The sequence below is a fragment of the Neoarius graeffei genome, chromosome 11 (genome assembly GCF_027579695.1).
Source record: "Neoarius graeffei isolate fNeoGra1 chromosome 11, fNeoGra1.pri, whole genome shotgun sequence".
NCBI lineage: Eukaryota > Metazoa > Chordata > Actinopteri > Siluriformes > Ariidae > Neoarius > Neoarius graeffei.
In genome coordinates, this window is record NC_083579.1 from 7,600,783 (window position 1) to 7,627,879 (window position 27,097).

At 40.5% G+C, this 27,097-nt stretch overlaps 1 protein-coding gene across 4 annotated transcripts in view; it reads right to left on the bottom strand.

Moving 5' to 3' along the window:
* The window catches only part of stac (SH3 and cysteine rich domain), a 248,919-nt gene that overhangs the window by 207,237 nt on the left and 14,585 nt on the right, over positions 1–27,097 (bottom strand). For all 4 annotated transcript variants that reach the window (XM_060933346.1, XM_060933344.1, XM_060933345.1 and 1 more), the window contains exon 2: positions 2,315–2,642. In XM_060933346.1, coding sequence (XP_060789329.1) covers positions 2,315–2,642 — 328 coding nt within the window. The remainder of the gene's footprint in view (positions 1–2,314; positions 2,643–27,097) is intronic.

Sequence of the window (27,097 nt, forward strand, 5' to 3'; positions counted from 1 at the left end):
ATAGACAGGTTAGCTAATGGTTCATGTTTGTTTGATAGCTAATTAACAATAGACAAATTAGCAAGCGGTTCATGTTTGTTAGATAGCAAATTAACAATAAACAAGTTAGCTAGCAGTTCATGTTTGTTTAATAGCTAATTAACAATAAACAAGTTAGCTAGCAGTTCATGTTTGTTTGATAGCTAATTAACAATAGACAAGTTAGCTAGCTGTTCATGTCTGATAGCTAATTAACAACAGACAAGTTAGCTAACGGTTCATGTTTGTTTGATAGCTAATTAACAATAGACAAGTTAGCAAGCGGTTCATGTTTGTTAGATAGCTAATTAACAATAGACAAGTTAGCTTGAGGTGAAAGTTTGGTAGATAGCTAATTAACAATAAACAAGTTAGCTAGCAGTTAAAGTTTGTTAGATAGCTAATTAACAATAGATACATTAGCTTGTGGTTCATGCTTGTTAGAGAGCTAATTAATAATAGACATGTTAGCTAGCGGTTCATGTTTGTTTGAGAGCTAATTAACAATAGACAAGTTAGCTAGCCGTTCATGTGTATTTGATAGCTAATTAACAATAGACAAGTTAGCTTGAGGTGAAAGTTTGTTAGATAGCTAATTAACAATAGACAAGTTAGCTCGCAGTTAAAGTTTGTTAGATAGCTAATTAACAAATGATACGTTAGCTTGTGGTTCATGCTTGTTAGAGAGCTAATTAACAATAGACAAGTTAGCTAGCAGTTAAAGTTTGTTAGATACCTGATTAACAATTGATAAGTTAGCTTGTGGTTCATGCTTGTGAGAGAGCTATTAACAACAGACAAGTTAGCTAGCAGTTCATGTGTATTTGAGAGCTAATTAACAATAAACAAGTTAGTTAGCATTTCATGTTTGTTTGATAGCTAATTAACAATAAACAAGTTAGCTAGCGGTTCATGTGTATTTGATAGCTAATTAACAATAAACAAGTTAGCTAGCAGTTCATGTGTATTTGATAGCTAATTAACAATAAACAAGTTAGCTAGCAATTCATGTTTGTTTGATAGCTAATTAACAATAGACAAGTTAGCTAGCGGTTCATGTTTGTCTGATAGCTAATTAACAATAGACAAGTTAGCTAGCAGTTAAAGTTTGTTAGATAGCTAATTAACAATAGATATGTTAGCTTGTGGTTCATGCTTGTGAGAGAGCTATTAACAACAGACAAGTTAGCTAGCAGTTCATGTGTATTTGAGAGCTAATTAACAATAAACAAGTTAGTTAGCATTTCATGTTTGTTTGATAGCTAATTAACAATAAACAAGTTAACTAGCAGTTCATGTTTGTTTGATAGCTAATTAACAATAAACAAGTTAGCTAGCGGTTCATGTTTGTTTGATAGCTAATTAACAATAGACAAGTTAGCTCGCGGTTCATGTTTGTTTGATAGCTAATTAACAAGAGACAAGTTAGCTAGCGGTTCATGTTTGTTTGATCGCTAATTAACAATAGACAAGTTAGCTAGCTGTTCATGTCTGATAGCTAATTAACAATAGACAAGTTAGCTCGCGGTTCATGTTTGTTTGATAGCTAATTAACAATAGACAAGTTAGCTAGCTGTTCATGTTTGTTTGATAGCTAATTAACAATAGACAAGTTAGCTAGCTGTTCATGTCTGATGGCTAATTAACAATAGACAAGTTAGCTCGCGGTTCATGTTAGTTAGAGAGCTAATTAATGATAAGTTATCCACTGGTTCATAGCAGTTAGATAGTTAATTACCAATCAATAAATTAGCTAGATTTTAGCATGAGCAAATTAACAATAGAAAAGACAGCAAGTGAATGATGTTTGCTGATAGTAACTTAACAATGGACTCCTATGAAAATACGAGTGGCATATTTCCCAATAAAACACTCGTGTCTATGTAATATACAGTTTTCTGAAATTGTAGAGTATTCCAGGAAACGACGTGTTTAAATTCCTGTGCAAGAACCCTGGGGTTACGTTAACACATCGATACTGACTGCTCAAATCTGATTGGTCAGCAGGTGTGGATTATTGTCCTACAACAGCACACAATGAAATGTTTGATTCTTTCGTTAAGGAGCTAGCCAGGCTTGCTATCAAGGTAGCGATGCGATTAGGATAACGGTTATACTCTATAATTTAATCGAGAAGACAAATATATCAGCAAACTCGTTAGCTTACATGATGTAAAGATACTGTCATGTTAACAGATAATTCTGTAAGTGTTAATAATGCATCATCCACACTTAAGAGCTTTGTATTTAAAAAAAAAAACAAAAGAGTTATAAAATCTCATTAGCATGGTCTTACCTACAATCATATGGTTGCAGACGTCGCAGAAGTGCGGCTTCTTGAACGTGTGCTCCAGGAAGGTATGTGCTGTGGGGTCAGGTGGACGCGGCGCACGTGAAGGCGAGCAGATGGTCAGGGGAAGTCCAGACGGCATTGTGGGAGGAGGAGTCAGGGGCGGGATGTAACAGGATTCAGACGGAGCAGACACAGACACCCCAATGGTACTGAGCTGTCCTGTGCTGCTGCTGTTGCTAACCTCGGGACTCGGACGCTGGAAGAAGTTGTCGGCGCTTTTGCTGCGGAGGCTCTTGGTTCTGAAGGAAAGCGAGCGCTTCAGCTTCTGGAGCTGAAACAGGAACGAGAGAAAAACAAACATATGGGTTTCCTTTTTATGTGTGTATACTCTGTTATAAGAATACTTCTGCTACGTAATCAAGATGGCAACCATTGAGAATGAGAAGTGTCCAGCATTGCAGACTTAACTTTTTGACCATACAGCATCTGGGACTCAGTGTACGGTACGTTGCCGTACTTCTCGTTGTGAACGCTCAAAATAGCAAGTGTAAGTACGAAAGTATGCGAATCAAGCCACATGAATAGAGACATCAAAATTAGTCAATAGATAGTACAACATCTAATTACACAGGTGAGCATAATGACCCTGATCAACCCAAAGGTTGCACTATAGCACAGGATGTTACATTTCAGTCTTTCATGAACCACAAGTCCTACAAACAAAACACTGTTTTCCTCTGATTCCTTGGGATGTCCCAAACAAAAACGCCTTTAGCTCCGCCCACTCAGATTTATCCATCCATCATCCATAACTGCTTATCCTGTGCAGGGTCATGGGCAAGCTGGAGCCTGTCCCAGGTGACTATGGGCAAGAGGTGGGGTACACCCCGGACAAGTCGACAAACAACCATTCACACCTTGGGTCAATTTAGAGCCACCAATTAACCCAACCTGCATGTCTTTGGACTGTGGGGGAAATCTGAGCACCCGGAGGAACCCATGCAGACACGGGGAGAACATGCAAACTCCACACAGAAAGGCCCCTGTCGGCCACTGGGCTTGAAGCCAGAACCTTCTTGCTATGAGGCGACAGTGCTAACTACCCACTCAGACTTAGAAGTTTGCAAATTTGCAAAATGTTCTTCTTAGGAACTTGTCCTAAACTTGATGTCCTATGTTCACAAGAATGCTGTCCAACTACTCAAAAGAACACGCGAATCGATAATTAAGAAAAACATGTTTTGTTAACAATCCAAGCATAGAAAAGCTGGTTTGCTCAAATAGCTTTAATTTATGATTCGTATGGATTCAATCCATTTGAAAGACATGTCCAGGACAAGGTCCTTAGGTTCCAGGTTCTTAGGTTCCGAACTTCATGGCCGACGGGGGCCTTTCTGTATGGAGTTTGCATGTTCTCCCCATGTCTGTGTGGGTTTTCTCCGGGTGCTCCGGTTTCCCCCACAGTCCAAAGACATGTAGATTGGGTAAAATACCCAGCCACTGGGGTTGCACAAGGCAGTGCATACTTAGTGCTGGTCCCAAGCCCGGATAGACTGGGGAGGCTTGCGTCAGGAAGGGCAGCCAGTGTAAAACCTATGCCAAATCAAATATGCGGAACAGATCTGCTGTGGCAACCCTTAACGCAAGCAACTGGAAGAAGTAGTAGTTCAGGACAAGGTTCTGAGGATATCTGCAAAGTCCTGAATTACTTCAACTACATGGCTGCCTTCAGTTAATCAGGTTTCAGCAGGCATTTCACACAATTATCAGTGAGTTTTTATCACAAAGACCACGAGTTGGCCTAGTGGTTAGCATGTCCGTCTATTGACCATACCAAAGACTATCGTAAAAATGGTACCTGCTGCCATCTGGCGAGGAGCTGCAATAGAGACGTGAGTACAGAATCAAACTCTCGCGGTTATCAGAGGACGCCCCCCCCCCACTGTAACCCCAGCTATGTAACAGGCCTGAGGCCGAGGGCTATAGAAACGAAGATTGGCACTGCTTAGTGGACCTTAAGGGCCTGGTTAGTACCAGGACAGGAGACTGCCTGGGAAGACCAGGTCCTGGCACAGGAGGGACTTTTGATTACCAGAAAGTTTGTGTTCATCAATGGTCTTTTTACTGTTCCAAGTAACCGGACAACAACTGGCCACTAGGGACACTATCTGTGAATACTGCTTGGACCCCTGAAATCGCTGCTTATGGCTATATATATATATTATTCAATTTGTTCTTTGAGCATTTTGTGAACTGATGTGTCCATTTATTAATCCAATTTGTGATAGCTAGCTCACTACAACTTCAGTGTCTGGTAGAACGTTGTAATTTTTAAAACCTATTTAAAATATAGATGTAGTTAAGGATAAAACTGTACAGACCTGAATTACATTTAGCAAACGATATTATCCAGAGCAATGTACAACAAGACCCTGACATACCCACAGCAGTTGGGGGTCAGGTGCCTTGCTCAAGGGCACTTCAGCCAGTCCTGCTAATCCAGGGAATTGAACCAACAACCTTTTGGTCCCGAAGCTGCTTCTCCAACCTTTAGGCCATGGTTTCCCCCATAGGTGGAATCATAGGACTTCAAGTTTTAACCTTCAAAGAAGTCATCCACTAACATATCAGAGCTTTGTTGTTTTGAATCGTTCATTTAAACCTTAAAACGATGACGTTTTTGTGAAAGCAGGGCTAATAAATAAGACAAGAGCATGAATCCTAAAAGTATCCGTGACACCGACTGATTGAAGCAACGTTCTGAAAAACAAAATGCCGATCTATTCTGGACACCACATGTCCGTACTCGATGCTCACCTGCTGCTGTTCCAAGAAGAAATTTATTGAGCGGCCCACTTCACACAGCTAACGGATTCATCCTGCTGAAACCGAGGCTCTAAACTCTGTCCAGTTCCCATCCAGAACTCCTCATCACAGCTTAATGAAGGACCAACATAGGTCTCATTTGCTCTGGAGTTATTAATGAAGCGCAGAGCGGGAACACGACAGCGAGAGATCGAGAGAGGAGGCAGGTTATCATTTGTCTCTCCTGATACATAACCTCTTTATGAGCTTCACATTACCCAGGACATCCATCACTCGTCTAAATTAGCTGACAAAGCCCAGCAGGATCCTCGTTAGTCTAAAAAAGATCTCCCCTATGCCACTAAGCCATGCCAATTAAGGGAAGATTAGGAAACAGAAAATTAGGGATGAAAATTAAAATGCAAGTGGATGCACACAGCTGGATCAGTCTGACTCAGACATCTCAACAGATGTATCAGACATTATCCCCGTTCCCGATACTACCTTTGAGAGGTGTTCACATACCGTACCACGTGCTGAAATTTCAATCCCATGATGCACCGTGATCATGTACAGTGCACCCATAACGCAGCGCACTGTTTGATTTGATTCACTCAGACCTTCACTGAGTAATTAACTGCTTTAACTGTCTCTTGATTTGATTCATTATTTGATTCATTTGGTTCACTGTTTTATGTAGTTCTACACAGGTACGATGGTGCCATTTCTAACGGCAAATCTGATTCATATCTATCGCTATGATTCGTATTTATCGGTGCGATATAACCCGTTATGATTCAGATGGATTATCAGTCCAATTCGAATTGACCAATATCATTAGATTCATCACCACAATTTCGAATCATCTGTCTTTGTAACCGATCAGGTCGAACTGAAATTTATGAACATGATTCAGATTCATCAGTGTGATTCAGATTTGATTCAGTGCAAATCTCATTTATCAGCAATCAGTTTGTCAGTGGACTTCAAACTGAACCTGTTACTCAGATGTATCGAGCACTGCAGCTATGATTCATGAGACTGATTCAGATCTGTCAGTAGAAATCATATGAAGCACTGTGATTCAAATCGCTCAATGCAGTTCAGATTTAACAATTTGATTCTGAATTTCAGTACAGATCAATACAATTTATACATCAGTGTAGTTCAGATGCATCAGGTGATTCAGCTACAACAAGGTCTTGAATGGAATAAATTTGATGTATAACTGATTCGAATTTATCATTGTGGTTGTTTTTTTATTCAAAAACATGGCTTAAAAGTGTGACTTGGATTCAGATGTGTCAGAGTGGTTTACATTTATTAACCTGATTCAGATTCAGAAAATGATTCAAATGTATCAAGTGGATTCCAATTTATGTGTGATTCGGATTTCTCAGAATGATTCAGATTCAAAAATATGATTCAAATGTATCACGAGGATTCACAACTCACTGATGAGTGCGATTCAGGCTTATCAATGCAATGCAGATTTGATCGAATGGTCTGAGATTTAGATGAAATAAAGTGATTCATATTCATCAGGATGATCCAGATTCAAAAACATCGTTCAAATATATCAATTAGATTCAGATGCATCAGTGTGATTCACATTCATCTGTGCTGTTCATATGTATCAATTCGATTCAGATTTAGCAGTGTGATTCAAATGGATCAATTGATTTAGAGATCAGTATGATTCATATTTTTCAGTGTGAGTCATATTGATCTGGGTGATTCAGATTCAAAATATGATTCAAATGTATCAGTTTGATTCCAATTTATCACTCAGATTTATCGGAACAATTCGGATTCAAAAACACGATTCAAACGTATCAACAGGAATCACGATTCACTGCCGAGGGAAATTCAGATTTATCAGTACAATGTGGAATTGATCTAACTGTCTGATTAGCAAGATTCAGATGAACCAAAGCGATTCGGATTTGTCGGGGCGATTCGGATTCAAAACCATGACTCAAACATATTAATGCAGTTCGAACTGATCAGTGTGATTGACATTTATCACTGCGATGCAGGACTGATCTAACAGTCTGATTGAGATCGATTCTGATTCACATTAAACCAAGTGATTCAGATTCATCAGTATGATTCAGATTAAATCAAAAGATTCAGGTGTATCAGGATCATCGGATTTGCTGCTGTACTCCGGATTATCATTGCATTTAACCCAAATTCGACATCAGCTGTTTTTGGCATGTGTTTGAGGAGAGGTGTTATAATGCAGACAGAGAGAAGCGCACCCACGCATGCACACACACACACACACACACACACACAGGTTCTCTGCCAAAGCCCTAGTTTTAAATGCAGAATGCTTTCTAATTACAGTAGAAAGGATTTGAAGCTTTGTTATATATCATTGCCTTACTGAAAATTATTATTATTATTTAGAACGTAATAAAGTACATTATCAGATGTGCTGCGTATAATATAATTGGCACTTTAACATACTTTGCAGACCCACACACTCGCTCATCTCCTCCAATCAGAGCATGGCATTTCATCAAGAATTTATTCAAGGCTTTGTCTCCTTGCCAGCTTATTAAACATCACAGCACTTCATTGATACCACTGTTGTCTGTCTCCCCCCTGCCCCGTCTAAATACCATCCTGAACATCTCATCTCATTATCTGTAGCCGCTTTATCCTATTCTACAGGGTCGCAGGCGAGCTGGAGCCTATCCCAGCTGACTACGGGTGAAAGGCGGGGTTCACCCTGGACAAGTCGCCAGGTCATCACAGGGCTGACACATAGACACAGACAACCATTCACACTCACATTCACACCTACGGTCAATTTAGAGTCACCAGTTAACCTAACCTGCATGTCTTTGGACTGTGGGGGAAACCGGAGCACCCGGAGGAAACCCACGCGGACACGGGGAGAACATGCAAACTCCGCACAGAAAGGCCCTCGCCGGCCACGGGGCTCGAACCCGGACCTTCTTGCTGTGAGGCGACAGCGCTGACCACTACACCACCGTGCCGCTGCTCCATCCTGAACATACAGTATTTCTTAAAACTGTTAAAACCCGTAATGGTAACACGGGCAGACTGGACTCAAGGACTAACACCTCGTATTGACTCGGTTAGCAGCGGCATCTGGATTTTATGTGCTAGAAGTTGAATTACGTTCATTTACAATATGTGCAGCTTCAGGTTCACTGATAGAGGATATAAGCAAGACACACACACACACAGTAAGTTTTATAACTCAATCTGTTCTTGGAGCCATAACAGTCCAGACTGTGTGTGGACAGAATGAGAGATGCAGAGTGTGTTTTGTAAAGTGTGTGTTTGTGGCTGAAACATGGCACTCGCTCAGTAACACAGATACACTCCTAACACACACCGCTAACTACCGGTAATATCTTTATCAAGCTGAAATGACCCCATTTTACTCGACGCAAGTTGTTCTTCCAGCGCGATCTCATGTCCATATGAAGAATGGTAAAGGCTACAGTTAAAAGGGGCGGGGTTAACATCCATACCTTTTACCAAAACTTCATTTACATCATTTTAAACAAAATCCAAACACAGTGCATGTTCATCTGAAATCTTTCACAATCACGTGTCCAGTGATTTTTTCCCCATTATGTGGCTCTAATGTAGTTATTCGTAACTGTTAATTAGTAAAGAAAATAAATAAATATCCGTTTCCGAGATCAGTACACCCTCCTGAACGACACACTGTACATTTTATCCATTTGGAGATACGTTTAAAGAAGTGGAACGCTGGTGAAAGAAGTTCTCAGTTAGGTTATAGCAGCTATAAACAGTCGTTCCCTCACCAGCCTCTCTTCTCTCTCTGGATGTTAATGCAGACAAAAAAGGCACAAAGTGTAAAGCGCTCGGTCCTGAACACTCGGCTGTGACTGACAGAGTGCTCACACTGGAGACTCCTTACACACAGGCTAAATAAACGTCTCTGACAACATTACACACGATTTTTAAATACGTTTATGTGGAGCGTCTGCCATTCCAGTCTTTCAGATAGATAGACAGACAGACAGACAGACAGATAGGCAGCTACACACACACATACATAGACAGACAGACAGACAAATAGATAGATAGATAGATAGATAGATAGATAGATAGATAGATAGATAGATAGATAGATAGACAGACAGACAGACAGATGGGCAGCTACAGATAGATAGATAGATAGATAGATAGATAGATAGATAGATAGATAGATAGATAGATAGATAGATAGATAGGCAGCTACACACAAAGATAGATAGATAGATAGATAGATAGATAGATAGATAGATAGATAGATAGAGTAAGACACACAGACAGACAGACAGACAGACAGACAGACAGACAGACAGAGATAGACAGATGGATAGACAAATAGAGAGACAGACAGACAGACAGACAGACAGACAGATGGGCAGCTACACATAGATAGATAGATAGATAGATAGATAGATAGATAGATAGATAGATAGATAGATAGATAGATAGATAGATAGATAGATAGATAGATAGATAGATAGATAGGCAGCTACACACAAAGATAGATATATAGAAAGATAGAGAGATAGACAGATAGGCAGCTACACACAGATAGATAGATAGATAGATAGATAGATAGATAGATAGATAGATAGATAGATAGATAGATAGATAGATAGATAGATAGATGTAATTTATTGATCCCTGAGAGGAAACAGTGGAGTTATGTATAATGTATCTGAACGAGTGCAGTAATATAAAGCTGTGACCTGTAGCTGAACTCCTCTCAGAGCTCGGCAGGTGATGGTATATCATGTGATAATAAATCCATCCATCCATCCATCCATCAACCGTAACCACTTATCCTGTGCAGGGTCGCAGGCAAGCTGGAGCCTATCCCAGCTGACTACGGGCGAAAGGCGGGGTACACCCTGGACAAGTCGCCAGGTCATCACAGGGCTGACACATAGACACAGACAACCATTCACACTCGCATTCACACCTACGCTCAATATAGGCCCAATCCCAATTCTAATTTCTACCCCTACCCCTACCCCTCCCCCTTCCCCTTGGCCCTTCCCCTTGAAACTGAGCTACAAGGGATAGGGCTTGAAATTCAACCCCTACGTATTGGGATAGCCCTTCAACGATCGCATACGTCATCGCGTACCTCCGTCAGCGTTTACGTTAGCAAAACGCGACAAAATGCGTCATTGGCTGCGACCAGCCGCTACAGTCAGAGCCAGAACCAGAAATCTCTGCTGGCAGGGTGTGATTTGTTAACTAACACCACTGAATGGGATATCTTTGGCACTTCGTGCACCACATCCGACAGAATGAGGTGTCAGAACACTCATGTAAACAATAAAAGCGAGAATAACAGAACAAAACGTACGCAGTCAAGCAACCGAAAACAATACTCACTCCCAAAGCTTTTTAGCAGCAGCTTGGATTTCAGAAATCGCTGCTCATTCTCAGCTCGAAAGCGAATCAAGCGGCGTGTTTCCTCTGGATAACAACTTAAAACACGTAAATAATGGAGAAAATACATTTATGACAATCTTTCGCCGCGGGAACCGCCATCTTTCTGAAATCCGCATGAAATCTCGCTGAAATCCGCATGGCATTGTGGGAAATCACTCAAACCCCTTCGTCCGGAGTCAGCTCCAGGAAAATCTCCGTTTGGAGGGGTACGGAAGCCCTACCCCTTCCCCTACCCCTCCGCGTTAACTGGGATTGGGATACCCCTACCCCTTCACGTGAACGCGCAAAATGGAGGGGAAGGGCCAAGGGGTTGGCCCAAGGGGTGAAATGGGATTCGGCCTTAGAGTCACCAGTTAACCTAACCTGCATGTCTTTGGACTGTGGGGGAAACCGGAGCACCCGGAGGAAACCCACGCGGACACGGGGAGAACATGCAAACTCCACACAGAAAGGCCCTCGCCGGCCCCGGGGCTCGAACCCGGACCTTCTTGCTGTGAGGCGACAGCGCTAACCACTACACCGCCGTGCCACCCATGAAAATAAATCATGATACAAATTGACGATGATTCGAATCAATGAAATAAAAAATGAAATAAAAAATGAATCTGTGATGTTTTAGCGTTTACTGAAGGAGTCCCCAGAGGTAAAGCTGTAACATTCAGACGTCTTCAGGACAGAAGAGTTTACGTAACATTGACAAGCCATGTTTGTTTGTTTTTCTCTTATTAACTTTAAGAGAGAGAATAAAGAGAGGCTGGTGAGAGAACAACCATTTATAGCTGCTATAACATGAGTGAGAACAGGAACTGACTTGTTCTGCGGACGTTCCACAACATTAAATGTAACTTTAAACTAATTAAAAGTATCTTGCCGGCATGTAATGATATATCTTGCAACAATAAATCACAATACAAATTTATGATGATTCAAATCTATGAAATAAAAAATGAATGGTGATTATTATCAGGCTGTGTAATCGCTTGGTTTTTGCTCGCTGTAATTGCGTTGTTTAGGCAGCAGAGGGTTGAATACCGTACAAAATGCATGTGACTTCACTGTAGGTGGAAGTAACTCAGCTCTAATGCTGCGAAAACACAAAAAAAAACCAGACAGGTCTCAAATGTGAAAGAGGTGTTGTGCGATTGAGTACGAACAGATTTCACAGGAAATCAGAGCTCGCTTTTTACAGACTGCTGAAAGAGAAAGAGAAAGAAAAGAAAAGCAAATGGAGGCAGAACAAATGTTTACAAAAGTTTATTAAGAAAAGGTTTATTTGTTGTTAACTTTTTCATTGTTAATAAAAGAAATATTTTAGTTAACAGGAGATTATATTTTATTACGAAATTTACAAATGTGGGTAAATAATTATTAAGGAAATGAAACAAAAGGAATATTTAAGTTGATAAAGAATTGGAAAATAATTGTTGCTTTTTTTTTGTCATAAAATTTTCTTCATTTAGTTTTTTTCCCAAAAATATTGTGGGGAAAATCAAATTGTGAACCCAATATCGTGAATAGCGAGAGCTGCTGTTATAGAAAATTAATCAACATTTTCTGACCAATCAGATTTCAGAACTCAACAATGTTGCGCTATAAACACATTTATGTCGTATTCCTCTACATTTTCATGCCAGACTGTGTGGGATTACTAAGCGTACGTAGCGTATGCTTGTTTACAGTTAATTTGTCACCTTTTGACACATTTTGTTCATGAAATCCAGCCAAAATACATATAATGTTATTTACCGTACCAGCTGGGAGGTCCATATGGTGAAATAGCGTGACCGAGGTCTTGAAAGTACTGAGCGAGGCCCTCTGGGTCGAGGTCAGTATTCCAGGCCGAGGTCACGGTATTTCACCATACGGACCGACCTTAAGCTGGTAAATAATATATTTATTTTTTTCTTTACCAAATTCTAACAGAAAACGAGAGAGCCCGAGAGGGAAAACCGAGCCGAGCCGCCATTCTGAATCCTCATTCACGGCTGTAATGCAAATGGCTTCCTCCTCGGTATACAAGTGCACTTCCATGGCAGGAACAAAACTACATTTTGCCGCCTATGTAGTCCCCTATTTATACAAAACTGAGTCATTCAGGATTCAGCCATGTTTTTGCTCGGCGTTAGCAACAGTTAGAGGTTTTTAGCTTTCTCCTGAAATGTTTTCTTTTATTTCTTCTTCCTCAGGGTAGTAAAACTCGCTTTCACTGTGAACACTGTCGTTATCGCTATCCATGCTGTAAAATTAATGCTATTCTCCTGAGAAATGCGAAAATAAATGTTGACAAAAATGTTTGTTGTTGTGAACGAGCGAGTCGCCAGAGGTCAGTATGCAGGGTCCGTAACTACGATACGGACCCGCTCGCCAGCCAATCGGAGCGCGGGATTTGATGGCAACCGGACCGTGAAAAAAATTGTTACTTATTAAATTTTCTGTTTCCTATCCTATAGAGATCTTGCAGTCACGTGACCGGAAAGTACACAACCCCCATCTTGTCGGTCAAAAACACCGCTGAATGCTGCTGCACTCATGTACAGAATGGATCAATTTCAACCGACGGACTACACGGCTCATTTTTCTAATGAACAGATAACTAGATATATGTCTAAAATAAACGATCTACAGATTTGTGACCCTTATGGCTTTCTGGACGGAGTTTTCACGACCGGATTTTGAACTGCCAGCGGAATACCCGGACGTGTATGATTACCTCATTCACTTTCCCTCGCTGTTCAGTGGTGAAGCACTGCGTGCTTATAAATCTCTGGACAGTTATCTCTACAGAAATTCAGGATTTGTCAGCGACTCAGATGTGGCATCTTGTAAACAAGAAAATAACAATCCTCATTGGATGGGTAAGTCACTTAAGTATTGAGTATAGCACTGACCAGCCGATTATAGAATAGAATAAGGTAATTCCAAATCGTCCGTGTTGTTTACATGGATCTGGCGTTGGAGAGGTAGAGGCTTGGCAGTGGAGGTTTGAGTAGCTGTTTTCTGAGCTTAGTCAACAGGCCGGCTCTGCAGCCTCGCTTTTGCTTCGGCTCCCGGCGCCGCCTCCTTCGCTTTGCTTCCGATAACAATCCACGGAGACCCCGCTGGTCTCGCCCAGAATGTTTTTTTTTTTTTACTCGTTCGGAATGTTGTGCATGTGATGGAAATCACTACAAACCATCATTTTCTGCTGGAAACCAATGTCCAGTAAGTCCATACGGTTGTAGTGGATATTGAAGTCCGGTACAGACGAACAACACGCAAAAATACACACAAAAAACATAAAAACCATACACAGGTAGGGAGCGCTTGTAGCCGCAGCCGTTGTAGTAGAATTGTATATAGTAGGGTTTTCCAGAAGAAAAGGTAGAAGTAAAAGCAGAAGTAGAACCAGAAGTAGAAGTAGAAGGCGGAATATGGCGTTTGACCGACACGATGGCGTCCGTCACAATCTGGATCGGCTGTGACGTCACATGCAAGTGCTCCATAGCACGAGTTATATCATTATTTCCTGAGTCACTTCCTAGCATCAGATGAGTTACCTGTCTGAGTTTTTCACAGCTCTGTTGTTTGTCACTTTTTTCTGTTGTGATGTGCTAGCAAGCTGAAAATCATCTCTCTCTCTCTCTCCAATGAACACACACAATAATTAATCCAGCAACAAATAACAAACAATTATGTCTCTCGGACAGCCGTGAACAGAGGAAAGAACGAATGCGGCGCAGGTATTTCCGGGCTGACGGCAGGCAGAAATTGAGTTAGGACAAAAGCAAAAGATGAGTTATTTCCCCGCACGGCTGCTCGTTGTTTGGGTTAAGCTCGTTTTTCCATAAACAGTGGCATCATCCATGTGGGACGGAGAACGCACGTGCCGCACGGCTCTCGTTACGGAGGCTGGGAAATGTGCAGGAGGAAAGTCTGTTCTCACAGAAACATCAGATCAGGATCGGATCTTTAATCTGAAACCTTTGTACGAAACTGCAGACGCCGGATATCTGGGGTGGCCCAATAAGGTCATGCGTAATTTAGTGTCATTGCATTGAACTGTGTGATTGAGTGCAGGACTTTTGTTTCACACTCAGATTGTGGGTCAGAGTCGAAAAGCAGCGCTGAATTTTTAACACTCGACCTTCAGAGAGTTAATCCAGAACTTGATATGTTCAATGTAGAAAATACTCAAGTAACTGGACTTACAGTTATACAGAGGAGGAGTTATACAGCACCCTGCAAAAGTCTTTCATTATTTTTTAAACCATTTTTGGTCCACAGCATCTCTTTACATGTGCCTAAGACTTTCGCACAGTACCGTATGTGTTCAGCTGTCAGCAGTAAATGTGAAGACAAGCGAGATTCGTATTCGTGTTTCTCTTGTTCGGTTTGTTGACCTATGGAAGGAAAAGCCTATTGGCTAATGGATAGCTCGGTGCTCTAATACAATATTCACACCGACAGCATGTTTAATTGTCAAGGTGGAATACATTATTCATAGGAAATGTAGAATTGACTCCAGTAAGTAGCTTTAGTACATAATAATTTCATCAACTCCTCGCCTGGGGCTCCGTTTGAGTTTCGCCGTTACAGCTGTTGCTTTCTCAGACCGGTGCTGGTGCCATCTGTGTGGATGCATTACTGCAAATTGCTTACACCAATAAAGGACATTTGCATGCCGGCGTCCTGATTTAGAGACAATCCCGGGTCAACAAGGGTGGCGCGTCCGTTAAGTAAAGAATAAAACACTCGGGGACGTGGTGTTGAAGTGAAATGTTAACACGGTAGTGGTGTGATGAAGCAAGCGGAGTTCCTGTTACCAGCTCCAAGGAGCAGCATGACCTGACTTGTTTTATTTCTCGTACGCCACAGTAGTTTATCGATGCGTAAAATTTGTATTTATTAATGAACACAAGATACAAGATAATAGACATGTAACGATTCACCCAATTCACAATTCGATTCGATTCACGGTATTGGGTTCACAATGTGATTTTATAGATTTCTGCATAAATATGGCCTAAAACATCAGATTTCCACACAAGTCCTAAAAGTAGATAAAGAGAACCCAGTTAAACAAATCAGACAAAAATATTACACTCAGTCATTGATTTAGTGAGGAAAATGAACTTTTAAGCACAATTGCACGTTATGGTTATGTTACCTAAAGTTACCTTATGTTACGTTATTGTACGTTACCTTATATTACATTATGTTACATTACCTTGTTATGTAACGTTATGTTACCTTATTTTAGGTTACCTTATGTTACATTGTTACGTTACCTTATGCAACGTTATTTTACATGACTATATTACATTACCTTGTTATGTAACGTTATATTACCTTATTTTACGTTACCTTATGTTACATTACCATATGTAACATTATTTTACATTACTTTGTAACGTTACCTTATGTTACATTATTTTACATTACTTTGTTACGTGACCTTATGTTACATTACCTTATGTTATTTTATGTTACCTTATGTTACATGATGTTACATTACCTTATGTTACATTATATTACCTTATGTTACGCTATTTTACATTACTTTATGTTACATCACCTTATGTTATGTTATCTTACATTACCTTATGTTACATTATGTTATGTTACCTTGTTATTTTATGTTACCTTATGTTACATAATGTAACATCACCTTATGTTGCATGATGTTACATTATCTTATGTTACGTTATTTTGCATTACCTTATGTAACATTATGTTACCTTATGTTACATTGTTATGCTACCTTATATTATATTATGTTACATTACATTACCTTATATTATGTTATGTTACCTTATGTAATGTTCCCATATGCTACATTATGTAACGTTACCTTATGTTACATTACCTTGTGTTACGTTGTGTTACATCACCTTATGTGATGTTACTATATGTTACGTTACCTTATGTTACATTGTCACATTACCTTATGTCACCTTATGTTACGTTACCTTATGTTACTTCACTGTATGTTACATGATGTTACCTTATGTTACATTACGTTACCTTGTTACATTACCTTATGTTACATTATGCCATATTACCTTATGTTACATTACATTATGTTACATTACCTTACATTATGTTACGTTATGTCACGTTACCTTACGTTACGTTGTCTGTTGCACACTGGATGGATAAAAGTCTGATCATAACTGACTGGACAGCCTTTATCTGATAAAACTCACTGTGGTGATGATGATGGTCAATCCAAAGCACACCACAGATCACCAAAACCTACTGATAACAAACGGAATTTTTCACCAGTGTAAAATAATATTATCACTGTATGAAAACTACCTGTATATCGCAGTCTCCAACCTGCATGAATGGTTTTGGTTCCAGCCTCGGCAGGCAGCACTTTTTCATCTGTAACTAACGAGTCTTTAATTTGGAAAAGTTTACAGGAGTGTCCTTCTCAGAGAACATAATCCCATAATCCTTTACACCACATGAGAGACGAGAGTTCTATCAATGTTTAAAAGACACTGTGGACAAAAGTGTCACTCGAACCCAACTACAATTTTTTTTTTTAAATCTAGTATTGTGATAATGTTGTGAACTTTGACACACCCTAACCATGTAATGCTTTTACAAACTGAAATAGTGACATGCTAGAAAGAAAACACAGCAACCCAGCAGCATGTCTGTCTAATTCCACTGACCTGTCCGATATTTTCAGGCTAATTGTAGCACTAAAGGCCGCAGCTGACCCACTTAGTTGGCGGAGAGCTGTGAAACAGCCAGAAACACCAACACGGGTGACAAAGCGCATCCCACAAGCTCGCCTACCGCATCACACATCCATCTGACTCGTCTGCTCGATTTCTGCATCATGAAACGAAAAACATTAGGCATCACGTCACGCCGAGCTAAAAATAAATCTGGATCCTTTCACTCAATATGAAGACCCGCTTTTGGAAAACACTGGGAAGTGGAATGATTTAAATAATAAGCAGCAAATCTGACAGCTTTGTCCTCGTCAACTAGATAATATCATCACTCATGAAAAGTAGCTTTGAGGTCTGATCTTCAGTGTTCCTCATTTTTGGCCAAACGATCTCCCGTAATTCGAGTGAAGAGCGAGGTGTTTGCTGTTTGGGGGGGACGGGGGGGTGGGGGTGTCATAACCATCTTTATATCTCGAGCAGCAGTGTTGAATTGTCCATTCTCTGAAGGTGTGGATTAGTTTTTCTGGATCAGGACTGCGGTTCCGGCTGTAATTCAAATCACAGGTTCATATCAGTGCGCTTCCTTCTGATATATTACGGTTTCTATAGTAACAGCTCATTTACATGGACGAGATATGGAGCATCCGCTATACAAATGTCAATAATAAACGGATTAACAAAATATACTGTGATTTAAAAATGAAAATCTGTATAACGGTGGATGTGGTGAGCAGAGGCGGGTAGAGGAAGCAAAAACTGTCCTCAGGTAAACGTATTGTTACGTTACAATGAATTAAGTAGAAGTGAAAGTACTCATCAAAATAATGACTTGCGAATGAGTAACTTCATATTTAACAATTATCCACTTCAGGCTCAGTGAATATCGGTGATTATTATATGGCACCAGCTCCTTGCGGTAAAACCGTGGGCTCTGATTGGTTCCTTGGTGGGTGGAATTTTCCCATAATGCCCGTTGGCGATCACGGACTTTCTTTCCAAGGCACCAGCTTTCAATGTTGCAAAAAACAAACAAAAACCTGATAGAGACTGTGACTAAAGTCACAGTATTTTGCGCTAGCTGTTACAAACTGGGACGTCTGGTCACCATACCCTATAGATCCGGAACGGTGAGGGATACAGAATGACTCTTAGTGAGGAAAAGTCGCGCCCTGCCGCCCTGAACAAAATTTTTTTTTTTAAAAACTGATTGAAAAAATCATGAAAACAGAGAGTTATAAGCGTCAGAGTTATCAGTGATCCAGATCAGCACCAAAAGTCATAGCAACTTAATTCAGCCCAGAGGTATTCTTCTTCATGTGAAATTTGGTGATGATTGGTTGAAAACTGAGGGAGAAATAGCAGGGTTCTCGCCAGCGCTTTATATGGTTGCGGCCCGCTACGCTAAAATTTCAGACCGCAACGGTAATTTCCCCCCGCTACGCTAAATTTTTAATATAGCGTAACGGTTGTTTTCAGTTGTTCATCACCATCACCAAAAGTTTTTTTTTTCCTGCGCACTTGAGCAGTTTTCAAGGTGTCAAAATCAGCCTACGTTTGTTAGGAAACCCATGCCTGGAAATCAGTTCCGAGAGAGAGAGAGAGAGAGAGAGAGAGAGAGATCCTGGCGATAACTTTCTCTTGAGCTGGACTTCGGTGAATGACAATGGATGACGGACCCCCTCGCAAAAAAAGAGACATTCGCTCTTTCTTCACAGTTAGAAATGTAAGTGCACCACTTCTACAGGTTTTCCATCACACTTGAAAACTTAACCCAAAGCCCTTTGATGAATGAAAACGTCTACTTTGTAAGCAGGTTTAGCAATATGACAGGGCGCACGTATCGGATGATTAGCGCTAATTTACTGGATCCCACTGTGGCTAACATTAACACACTGGTAATCTGCCTGCATGCCATCCATCGTTATATTTCTATAAGGAGACAGGCACAAGAGAGGTTGGAGGAGATGAAGGAAAGGACATAGGAGGCATTTAATAGTTTTAGATTATATATTAATTATTTATTAAGGGGGCTGGGTGTATGTTATGCCTGAATGAAAATGCAATTTGTTTTTTTTTTATTTTTATGTGCTCAGGCATTTCTTAATTTCTTAATACAATAAAACATTCATTATCTCTTTGGTTGTGTCTGAGTTTACATATCTTTTGACAACACCCTTTGTAGTTCAGTGAAATACAACAGTAGGTAACACATTGCCAAGATCCAAAGATGTAACAATTTTCCATCAAGGATATACAACATAAAAAATGCAATTTATCCCCTCCAGGAACGTCAAATATGGCCAATTTTGGGCATGATTTTTCAAAATCTCCGCACCATCCCCCCGCTCGGTCGCTACGCTCCCTCGCCATAACCCATTACGCTAAAAAAAAATCCTGGTGAGAACCCTGAATAGCGTCCTAAAAAATGTTATAATAATAATAATAATAAAGAAAAACAATAATAATAAAAAGAAGCAGAAAGTAGAAAGATCCTGAGCGAGAGTAACAATCTGCCCCAGCGCTGCTAGCGCAAATTAACAAAACGATGAAAAAAGAGTCATTGGAAATCAAAACGGAATCAAAAATGGCCGAAAGACAAACAAGAGTCGGCGAGTTATTCAAGAAATGAGCAACGAAGAACATTCAAAAACCGCTAACCGCTAATAGAAATTCAGTTTTGAAATCGCTAGCTGTTTATTCTGCATGCGTGACCCAACTACGTTACAAATATGACGTGACTGAAAGCAGCGTCACGCTTCATTATAATGAGCATCTATTTTAATTTTAGGGGAAAAAAAAAAACTACTTATTAGCCTTACTTGCTTGGTATTTACGGAAAATATCAGACCTCGGTCTGATATTTTCCAGTAAAGATACAATATGGAGTTTATACTCTCTAGGTTTCTCTGTAACATGACAAGCTGCATGTTTCTTGACTTATTAACTTCAAGAGAGAGAAGGAAAGACAGAGTGGTGAGGGAAGACTGTTTATAGCTGCTGTAATGTAAGTGAGAACACGAACTAACTGGACGAACTTGACGGACGTTCCATAATGTTAAATGTAGCTATAAACGGATAAAATGTATTATGTGCTGTTTATGTCACGTACGCTTATAGGACAAGATTGTCGATGACGGTGTAGCTCACTCCGGCCCCGTCTAGTCCAGAAGGAACGATCTAAAGTGGGCAATAAATGTTGCAAGCAATATACACTATATACAAGCTACATATACAGCGGATATAAAAAGTCTACACACCCTGTTAAAATGACAGGATTTTCTGATGTAAAAAAATGAGACCACGACAAGTGATTTCAAAACTTTTCCCACCTTTAATGCGACCTATAACCTGTACAATTCAATTGAAAAACAAACAAATCTGTTAAAAAAATTAAAAATGTTCAATAAGCCGGTTGCATAAGTGTGCACACCCTTAAACTACAACCCCAATTCCAAAAAAGTTGGGACAAAGTACAAATTGTAAATAAAAACGAAATGCAATAATTTACAAATCTCAAAAACTGATATTGTATTCACAATAGAACATAGACAACATATCAAATGTCGAAAGTGAGACATTTTGAAATTTCATGCCAAATATTGGCTCATTTGAAATTTCATGACAGCAACACATCTCAAAAAAGTTGGGACAGGAGCAATAAGAGGCTGGAAAAGTTAAAGGTACAAAAAAGGAACAGCTGGAGGACCAAATTGCAACTCATTAGGTCAATTGGCAATAGGTCATTAACATGACTGGGTATAAAAAGAGCATCTTGGAGTGGCAGCGGCTCTCGGAAGTAAAGATGGGAAGAGGATCACCAATCCCCCTAATTCTGCGCCGACAAATAGTGGAGCAATATCAGAAAGGAGTTCGACAGTGTAAAATTGCAAAGAGTTTGAACATATCATCATCTACAGTGCATAATATCATCAAAAGATTCAGAGAATCTGGAAGAATCTCTGTGCGTAAGGGTCAAGGCCGGAAAACCATACTGGGTGCCCGTGATCTTCGGGCCCTTAGACGGCACTGCATCACATACAGGCATGCTTCTGTATTGGAAATCACAAAATGGGCTCAGGAATATTTCCAAAGAACATTATCTGTGAACACAATTCACCGTGCCATCCGCCGTTGTCAGCTAAAACTCTATAGTTCAAAGAAGAAGCCGTATCTAAACACGATCCAGAAGCGCAGACGTCTTCTCTGGGCCAAGGCTCGTTTAAAATGGACTGTGGCAAAGTGGAAAACTGTTCTGTGGTCAGACGAATCAAAATTTGAAGTTCTTTATGGAAATCAGGGACGCCGTGTCATTCGGACTAAAGAGGAGAAGGACGACCCAAGTTGTTATCAGCGCTCAGTTCAGAAGCCTGCATCTCTGATGGTATGGGGTTGCATTAGTGCGTGTGACATGGGCAGCTTACACATCTGGAAAGACACCATCGATGCTGAAAGGTATATCCAGGTTCTAGAGCAACGTATGCTCCCATCCAGACGACGTCTCTTTCAGGGAAGACCTTGCATTTTCCAACATGACAATGCCAAACCACATACTGCATCAATTACAGCATCATGGCTGCGTAGAAGAAGGGTCCGGGTACTGAACTGGCCAGCCTGCAGTCCAGATCTTTCACCCATAGAAAACATTTGGCGCATCATAAAACGGAAGATACGACAAAAAAGACCTAAGACAGTTGAGCAACTAGAATCCTACATTAGACAAGAATGGGTTAACATTCCTATCCCTAAACTTGAGCAACTTGTCTCCTCAGTCCCCAGACGTTTACAGACTGTTGTAAAGAGAAAAGGGGATGTCTCACAGTGGGAAACATGGCCTTGTCCCAACTTTTTTGATATGTGGTGTTGTCATGAAATTTAAAATCACCTAATTTTTCTCTTTAAATGATACATTTTCTCAGTTTAAACATCTGATTGTTCTATTCTGAATAAAATATGGAATTTTGAAACTTCCACATTATTGCATTCCATTTTTATTTACAATTTGTGCTTTGTCCCAACTTTTTTGGAATCGGGGTTGTAATACTTTGTTGAAGCACCTTTTGATTTAATTCCAGCATTCGGTCTTTTTGGGTTCACACAATTAAAATGACTCTGATTAACTCCAAATAAAGTTCAGACCTTTACTCAGTTCTGTCCTCCAGCAAAAGCCAGGGCCATTATTAAAAAATGTTCTGTTTCCGGTCCACCGGCCGGGTGAGTGCCGTTTGTGCGGTTGAAATTTTTTTTTAACGCCGGTTTTTCGACATTTTTTTCAGGTTCGTAAATCTAAAATCGAACTTGACATTTACGCATTCCGCGCAGAATATAGAACTGAATCAGCTCTGCGCATGTGCCGTGCGGCACAAAAAAAAGGCAGCCACCATGAAGGAAGGCGATCCGGAGTTTTCAAACATTTGCTTAAGTGTGAAATCGCAAAATGGTATTCTAGCGAACAACAAAATAGTAAAGATTCAGAAAAACAAATCATTCAGTGATCATTTTAATAGTGTAATTTCATCCGAACTAGGCCTAACGCTCGATTTAGAACTACAAAAAGTCCGTGTGTCGGACCATCACAAACCGTTACTGGAAAATTCGTTTGATCTTGATCCATCTGAGACGTTACAAACAGCTTTTGAGTTTTGTCATGCGAAATTCATTACCTCAGAGGTCTCAAAAGTAGCTGGTCAGCGGCAGCAAATCGCCGTCTGTAGTAGGATTTGCCGCCGTCTTATTTTTCACGGAGTAAAAAAATATTTTTGTTTATATATCTGTACAAAACTGAGCAGCACGTGACGTGAAACTAAGTTTCGTTCAACTAAATAATGGCCAGGGTTCCTGCTGGCGCTGGTCACAGATGAACATAATCCATCAGTGATGAAGAGAAAATTACTAGCAGTCGTCATGGTGATGAAGGTGTGTCATCATCATCATGAGTCATCTTTTATAGAAATCCCTCCGTTTGCTGAAATCCAACCCCAGTGAAGAGACTTTAGGAAGCCGGAGTGTAGACAACGAGCGCGTGCTTGTGACCAATAAAAATCGATTACACAATAACCACCAAGCTTTTGACCAATCACAGTTCGTCTTAATCGGCCTGGTGTGGAGCTGTAATCATCTCTGCGTGAACCAAACAGTGTTGCAGTCTAAACTGGCGATTTTTTTTTTTTTGCAAGCTTCTTCAAGCACTGGAAATGATTTAAGTGCCGAAACAGCCATGGAGGAGACACACTCCGAGCCCTTACTGTCCCCGAGCACATCAGGCAGCGTCAGTAATACAGGGGTTGGTCAAAAAAACAAAACAAAGAAAACCTGCTAAACTAAAAGCGCTGTTAGCCAGCAAGCGACCGAAAGGGAGCTCCGTTTCTGGGCGAAAGCCCCCAGGGATTTTCACCCTCAAAAAACGTAAGAGACTAATAGAAAACAACTGACTTGGATGTCATCTGGGATTTTGAATGTTGTAATATAATAATGTAGCTTAGAATGTGTCTTTATGATCTTAAATGCAGACATGCCAACCATTACGGTTTGCCCGTAATCATTACGGTTTCGGTGGTCCAATTACGCTATTACGACTTTGAAGTCGATTATTACGGTTTTTGCTCATAATTGAGATTTTCAAATTTGCCGCCAGAATTCCCACACTTGCGATTTCCCAGTCTCCTGGCAGAGGGCGCTATTACTAGAATGTCAGCCAATGCTTTAGAAACACGGTCTCTGATTGGTTAACCTCAGCAATTTTATCAAATTTCGACCAATAAGAGCCCCGCGCACATTTCGTACTTTAGAAGAAGCAAAAAATGGCTGACAGTTCAGCCGATCCGTCTGACCCGCCACCGAAAAAAGCAAGAAAAACGATCGGCAAAACTAAGACCATGTACCAAAAATTTAAAGAGGAATACAGTACCTTGTATCCAGTTATCACAAAATCAGGAAAATCCGCGAGTCATGCGTTGTGCACCGTATGTAATGTCCATTTCTCTGTAGCACATTCCGGTGTTTACGATGTCAGACAACACGTGAGTTCTGTCTCGCATCAAACTTTGGCCAAATCTGGAAGTGCTAACCGGACGATCACCTCGATGTTCGTTGATCGATCCTCGATTGACAGCGTGACAAAAGCTGAAGTTTTATTCACAAATTTTCTCGTGGAACACAACCTGCCAATCGCCGCAGCTGATCACAGTGGGCCTCTCTTTAAAGCCATGTTTCCCGACTCCAAAATCGCTTCGAAGGTAAGTCTGTAGATCTCTAGTCTATTATGTGATCAAGTTATGGAATAGTAAATCAGTTGTTAGCGACTCGTATTTTCGTTGCTTTAGCAAAATTCTTAGTATTTGCCTACAACTTACAAGATGTATGAATATTAAAGAAACGTTGATAAAATCACGTTTTTAATTTTTTTCTTTTGTGTAAATTGTTGAAAATTAATCAAAACTCTCTCTCTCTCCATACATACATACACACACACACACACACACACACATTTTATATATATATATATATATATATATATATATATATATATATATATATATATATTAGTGCTGTCAAAGTTAACGCGATAATAACGCGTTAACGCGATCTCAATTTAACGCAATTAAAAAAAAATAGTGCCATTAACGCAAATTCTAATTTGGCCCTGCGAGTCACCCGTAGTTCCTGTTGAGGCTTGTCGCGCGCTGCTTCAATAAGAGTACGTGTGAGTGATGGAGAAAGGCATAAACATATAAACATCCTCGCCGCCATATTGGATGGGGCAAAGTGGAGATTCTTCAACCGTCTCTCGTATAGCGTCTAGACCAGAGGTGGGCAAACTACGGCCCGTGGGCCACATCCGGCCCGTTGGCGTTTTTAATCCGGCCCGCGGAAGACAATCATATAAACGCGATTGAGCAGATCTATAAACTATAAGCGTCAGTGTTATCACGTAGACAGGTGTTCTAGAGATCCGTCTTTCCAGTCAGTCGTATTCACGCGAGATTACATTTGCAGAGTGGTGCAGCGCGTGCCATGGAAGTCATTCTGGCGCCCGTGCCACTGATGATCTCGAGAACACAGGATAAAACTTTACAATGAGTGGTCCTAAAAAAAGAAAAATGGACAGTGAGTGCAGGGTGTTCAATAAAGAATGGACAACTAAATATTTTTTGCTGAAGTCCGATCAAAGGCTGTATGCCTTATTTGCAAAGAAACCGTTGCAGTTTTATAACACCAAATGGCACTTTTCCTCCAAGCATGCTAATTATGCTAACAACCAGTCAGCGCAAGCACGGACGAATACAGCTCAGCGGTTGCTGAGTGAATGTGAGTATTAACACTTTCTCTTTTTAAAACTATGTTGGAGCTGTAATAAGATGGTAGTCACATGTTTACAGACAATAATAATATAAAAAGTACAACCCCGATTCCAAAAAAGTTGGGACAAAGTACAAATTGTAAATAAAAATGGAATGCAATAATTTGCAAATCTCAAAAACTGATATTGTATTCACAATAGAACATAGACAACATATCAAATGTCGAAAGTGAGACATTTTGAAATTTCATGCCAAATATTGGCTCATTTGAAATTTCATGACAGCAACACATCTCAAAAAAGTTGGGACAGGGGCAATAAGAGGCTGGAAAAGTTAAAGGTACAAAAAAGGAACAGCTGGAGGACCAAATTGCAACTCATTAGGTCAATTGGCAATAGGTCATTAACATGACTGGGTATAAAAAGAGCATCTTGGAGTGGCAGCGGCTCTCAGAAGTAAAGATGGGAAGAGGATCACCAATCCCCCTAATTCTGCGCCGACAAATAGTGGAGCAATATCAGAAAGGAGTTCGACAGTGTAAAATTGCAAAGAGTTTGAGCATATCATCATCTACAGTGCATAATATCATCAAAAGATTCAGAGAATCTGGAAGAATCTCTGTGCGTAAGGGTCAAGGCCGGAAAACCATACTGGGTGCCCGTGATCTTCAGGCCCTTAGACGGCACTGCATCACATACAGGCATGCTTCTGTATTGGAAATCACAAAATGGGCTCAGGAATATTTCCAGAGAACATTATCTGTGAACACAATTCACCGTGCCATCTGCCGTTGCCAGCTAAAACTCTATAGTTCAAAGAAGAAGCCGTACCTAAACACGATCCAGAAGCGCAGACGTCTTCTCTGGGCCAAGGCTCATTTAAAATGGACTGTGGCAAAGTGGAAAACTGTTCTGTGGTCAGACGAATCAAAATTTGAAGTTCTTTATGGAAATCAGGGACACCGTGTCATTCGGACTAAAGAGGAGAAGGACGACCCGAGTTGTTCTCAGCGCTCAGTTCAGAAGCCTGCATCTCTGATGGTATGGGGTTGCATTAGTGCGTGTGGCATGGGCAGCTTACACATCTGGAAACACACCATCAATGCTGAAAGGTATATCCAGGTTCTAGAGCAACATATGCTCCCATCCAGACAACGTCTCTTTCAGGGAAGACCTTGCATTTTCCAACATGACAATGCCAAACCACATACTGCATCAATTACAGCATCATGGCTGCGTAGAAGAAGGGTCCGAGTACTGAACTGGCCAGCCTGCAGTCCAGATCTTTCACCCATAGAAAACATTTGGCGCATCATAAAACGGAATATATGACAAAAAAGACCTAAGACAGTTGAGCAACTAGAATCCTACATTAGACAAGAATGGGTTAACATTCCTATCCCTAAACTTGAGCAACTTGTCTCCTCAGTCCCCAGATGTTTACAGACTGTTGTAAAGAGAAAAGGGGATGTCTCACAGTGGGAAACATGGCCTTGTCCCAACTTTTTTGAGATGTGTTGTTGTCATGAAATTTAAAATCACCAA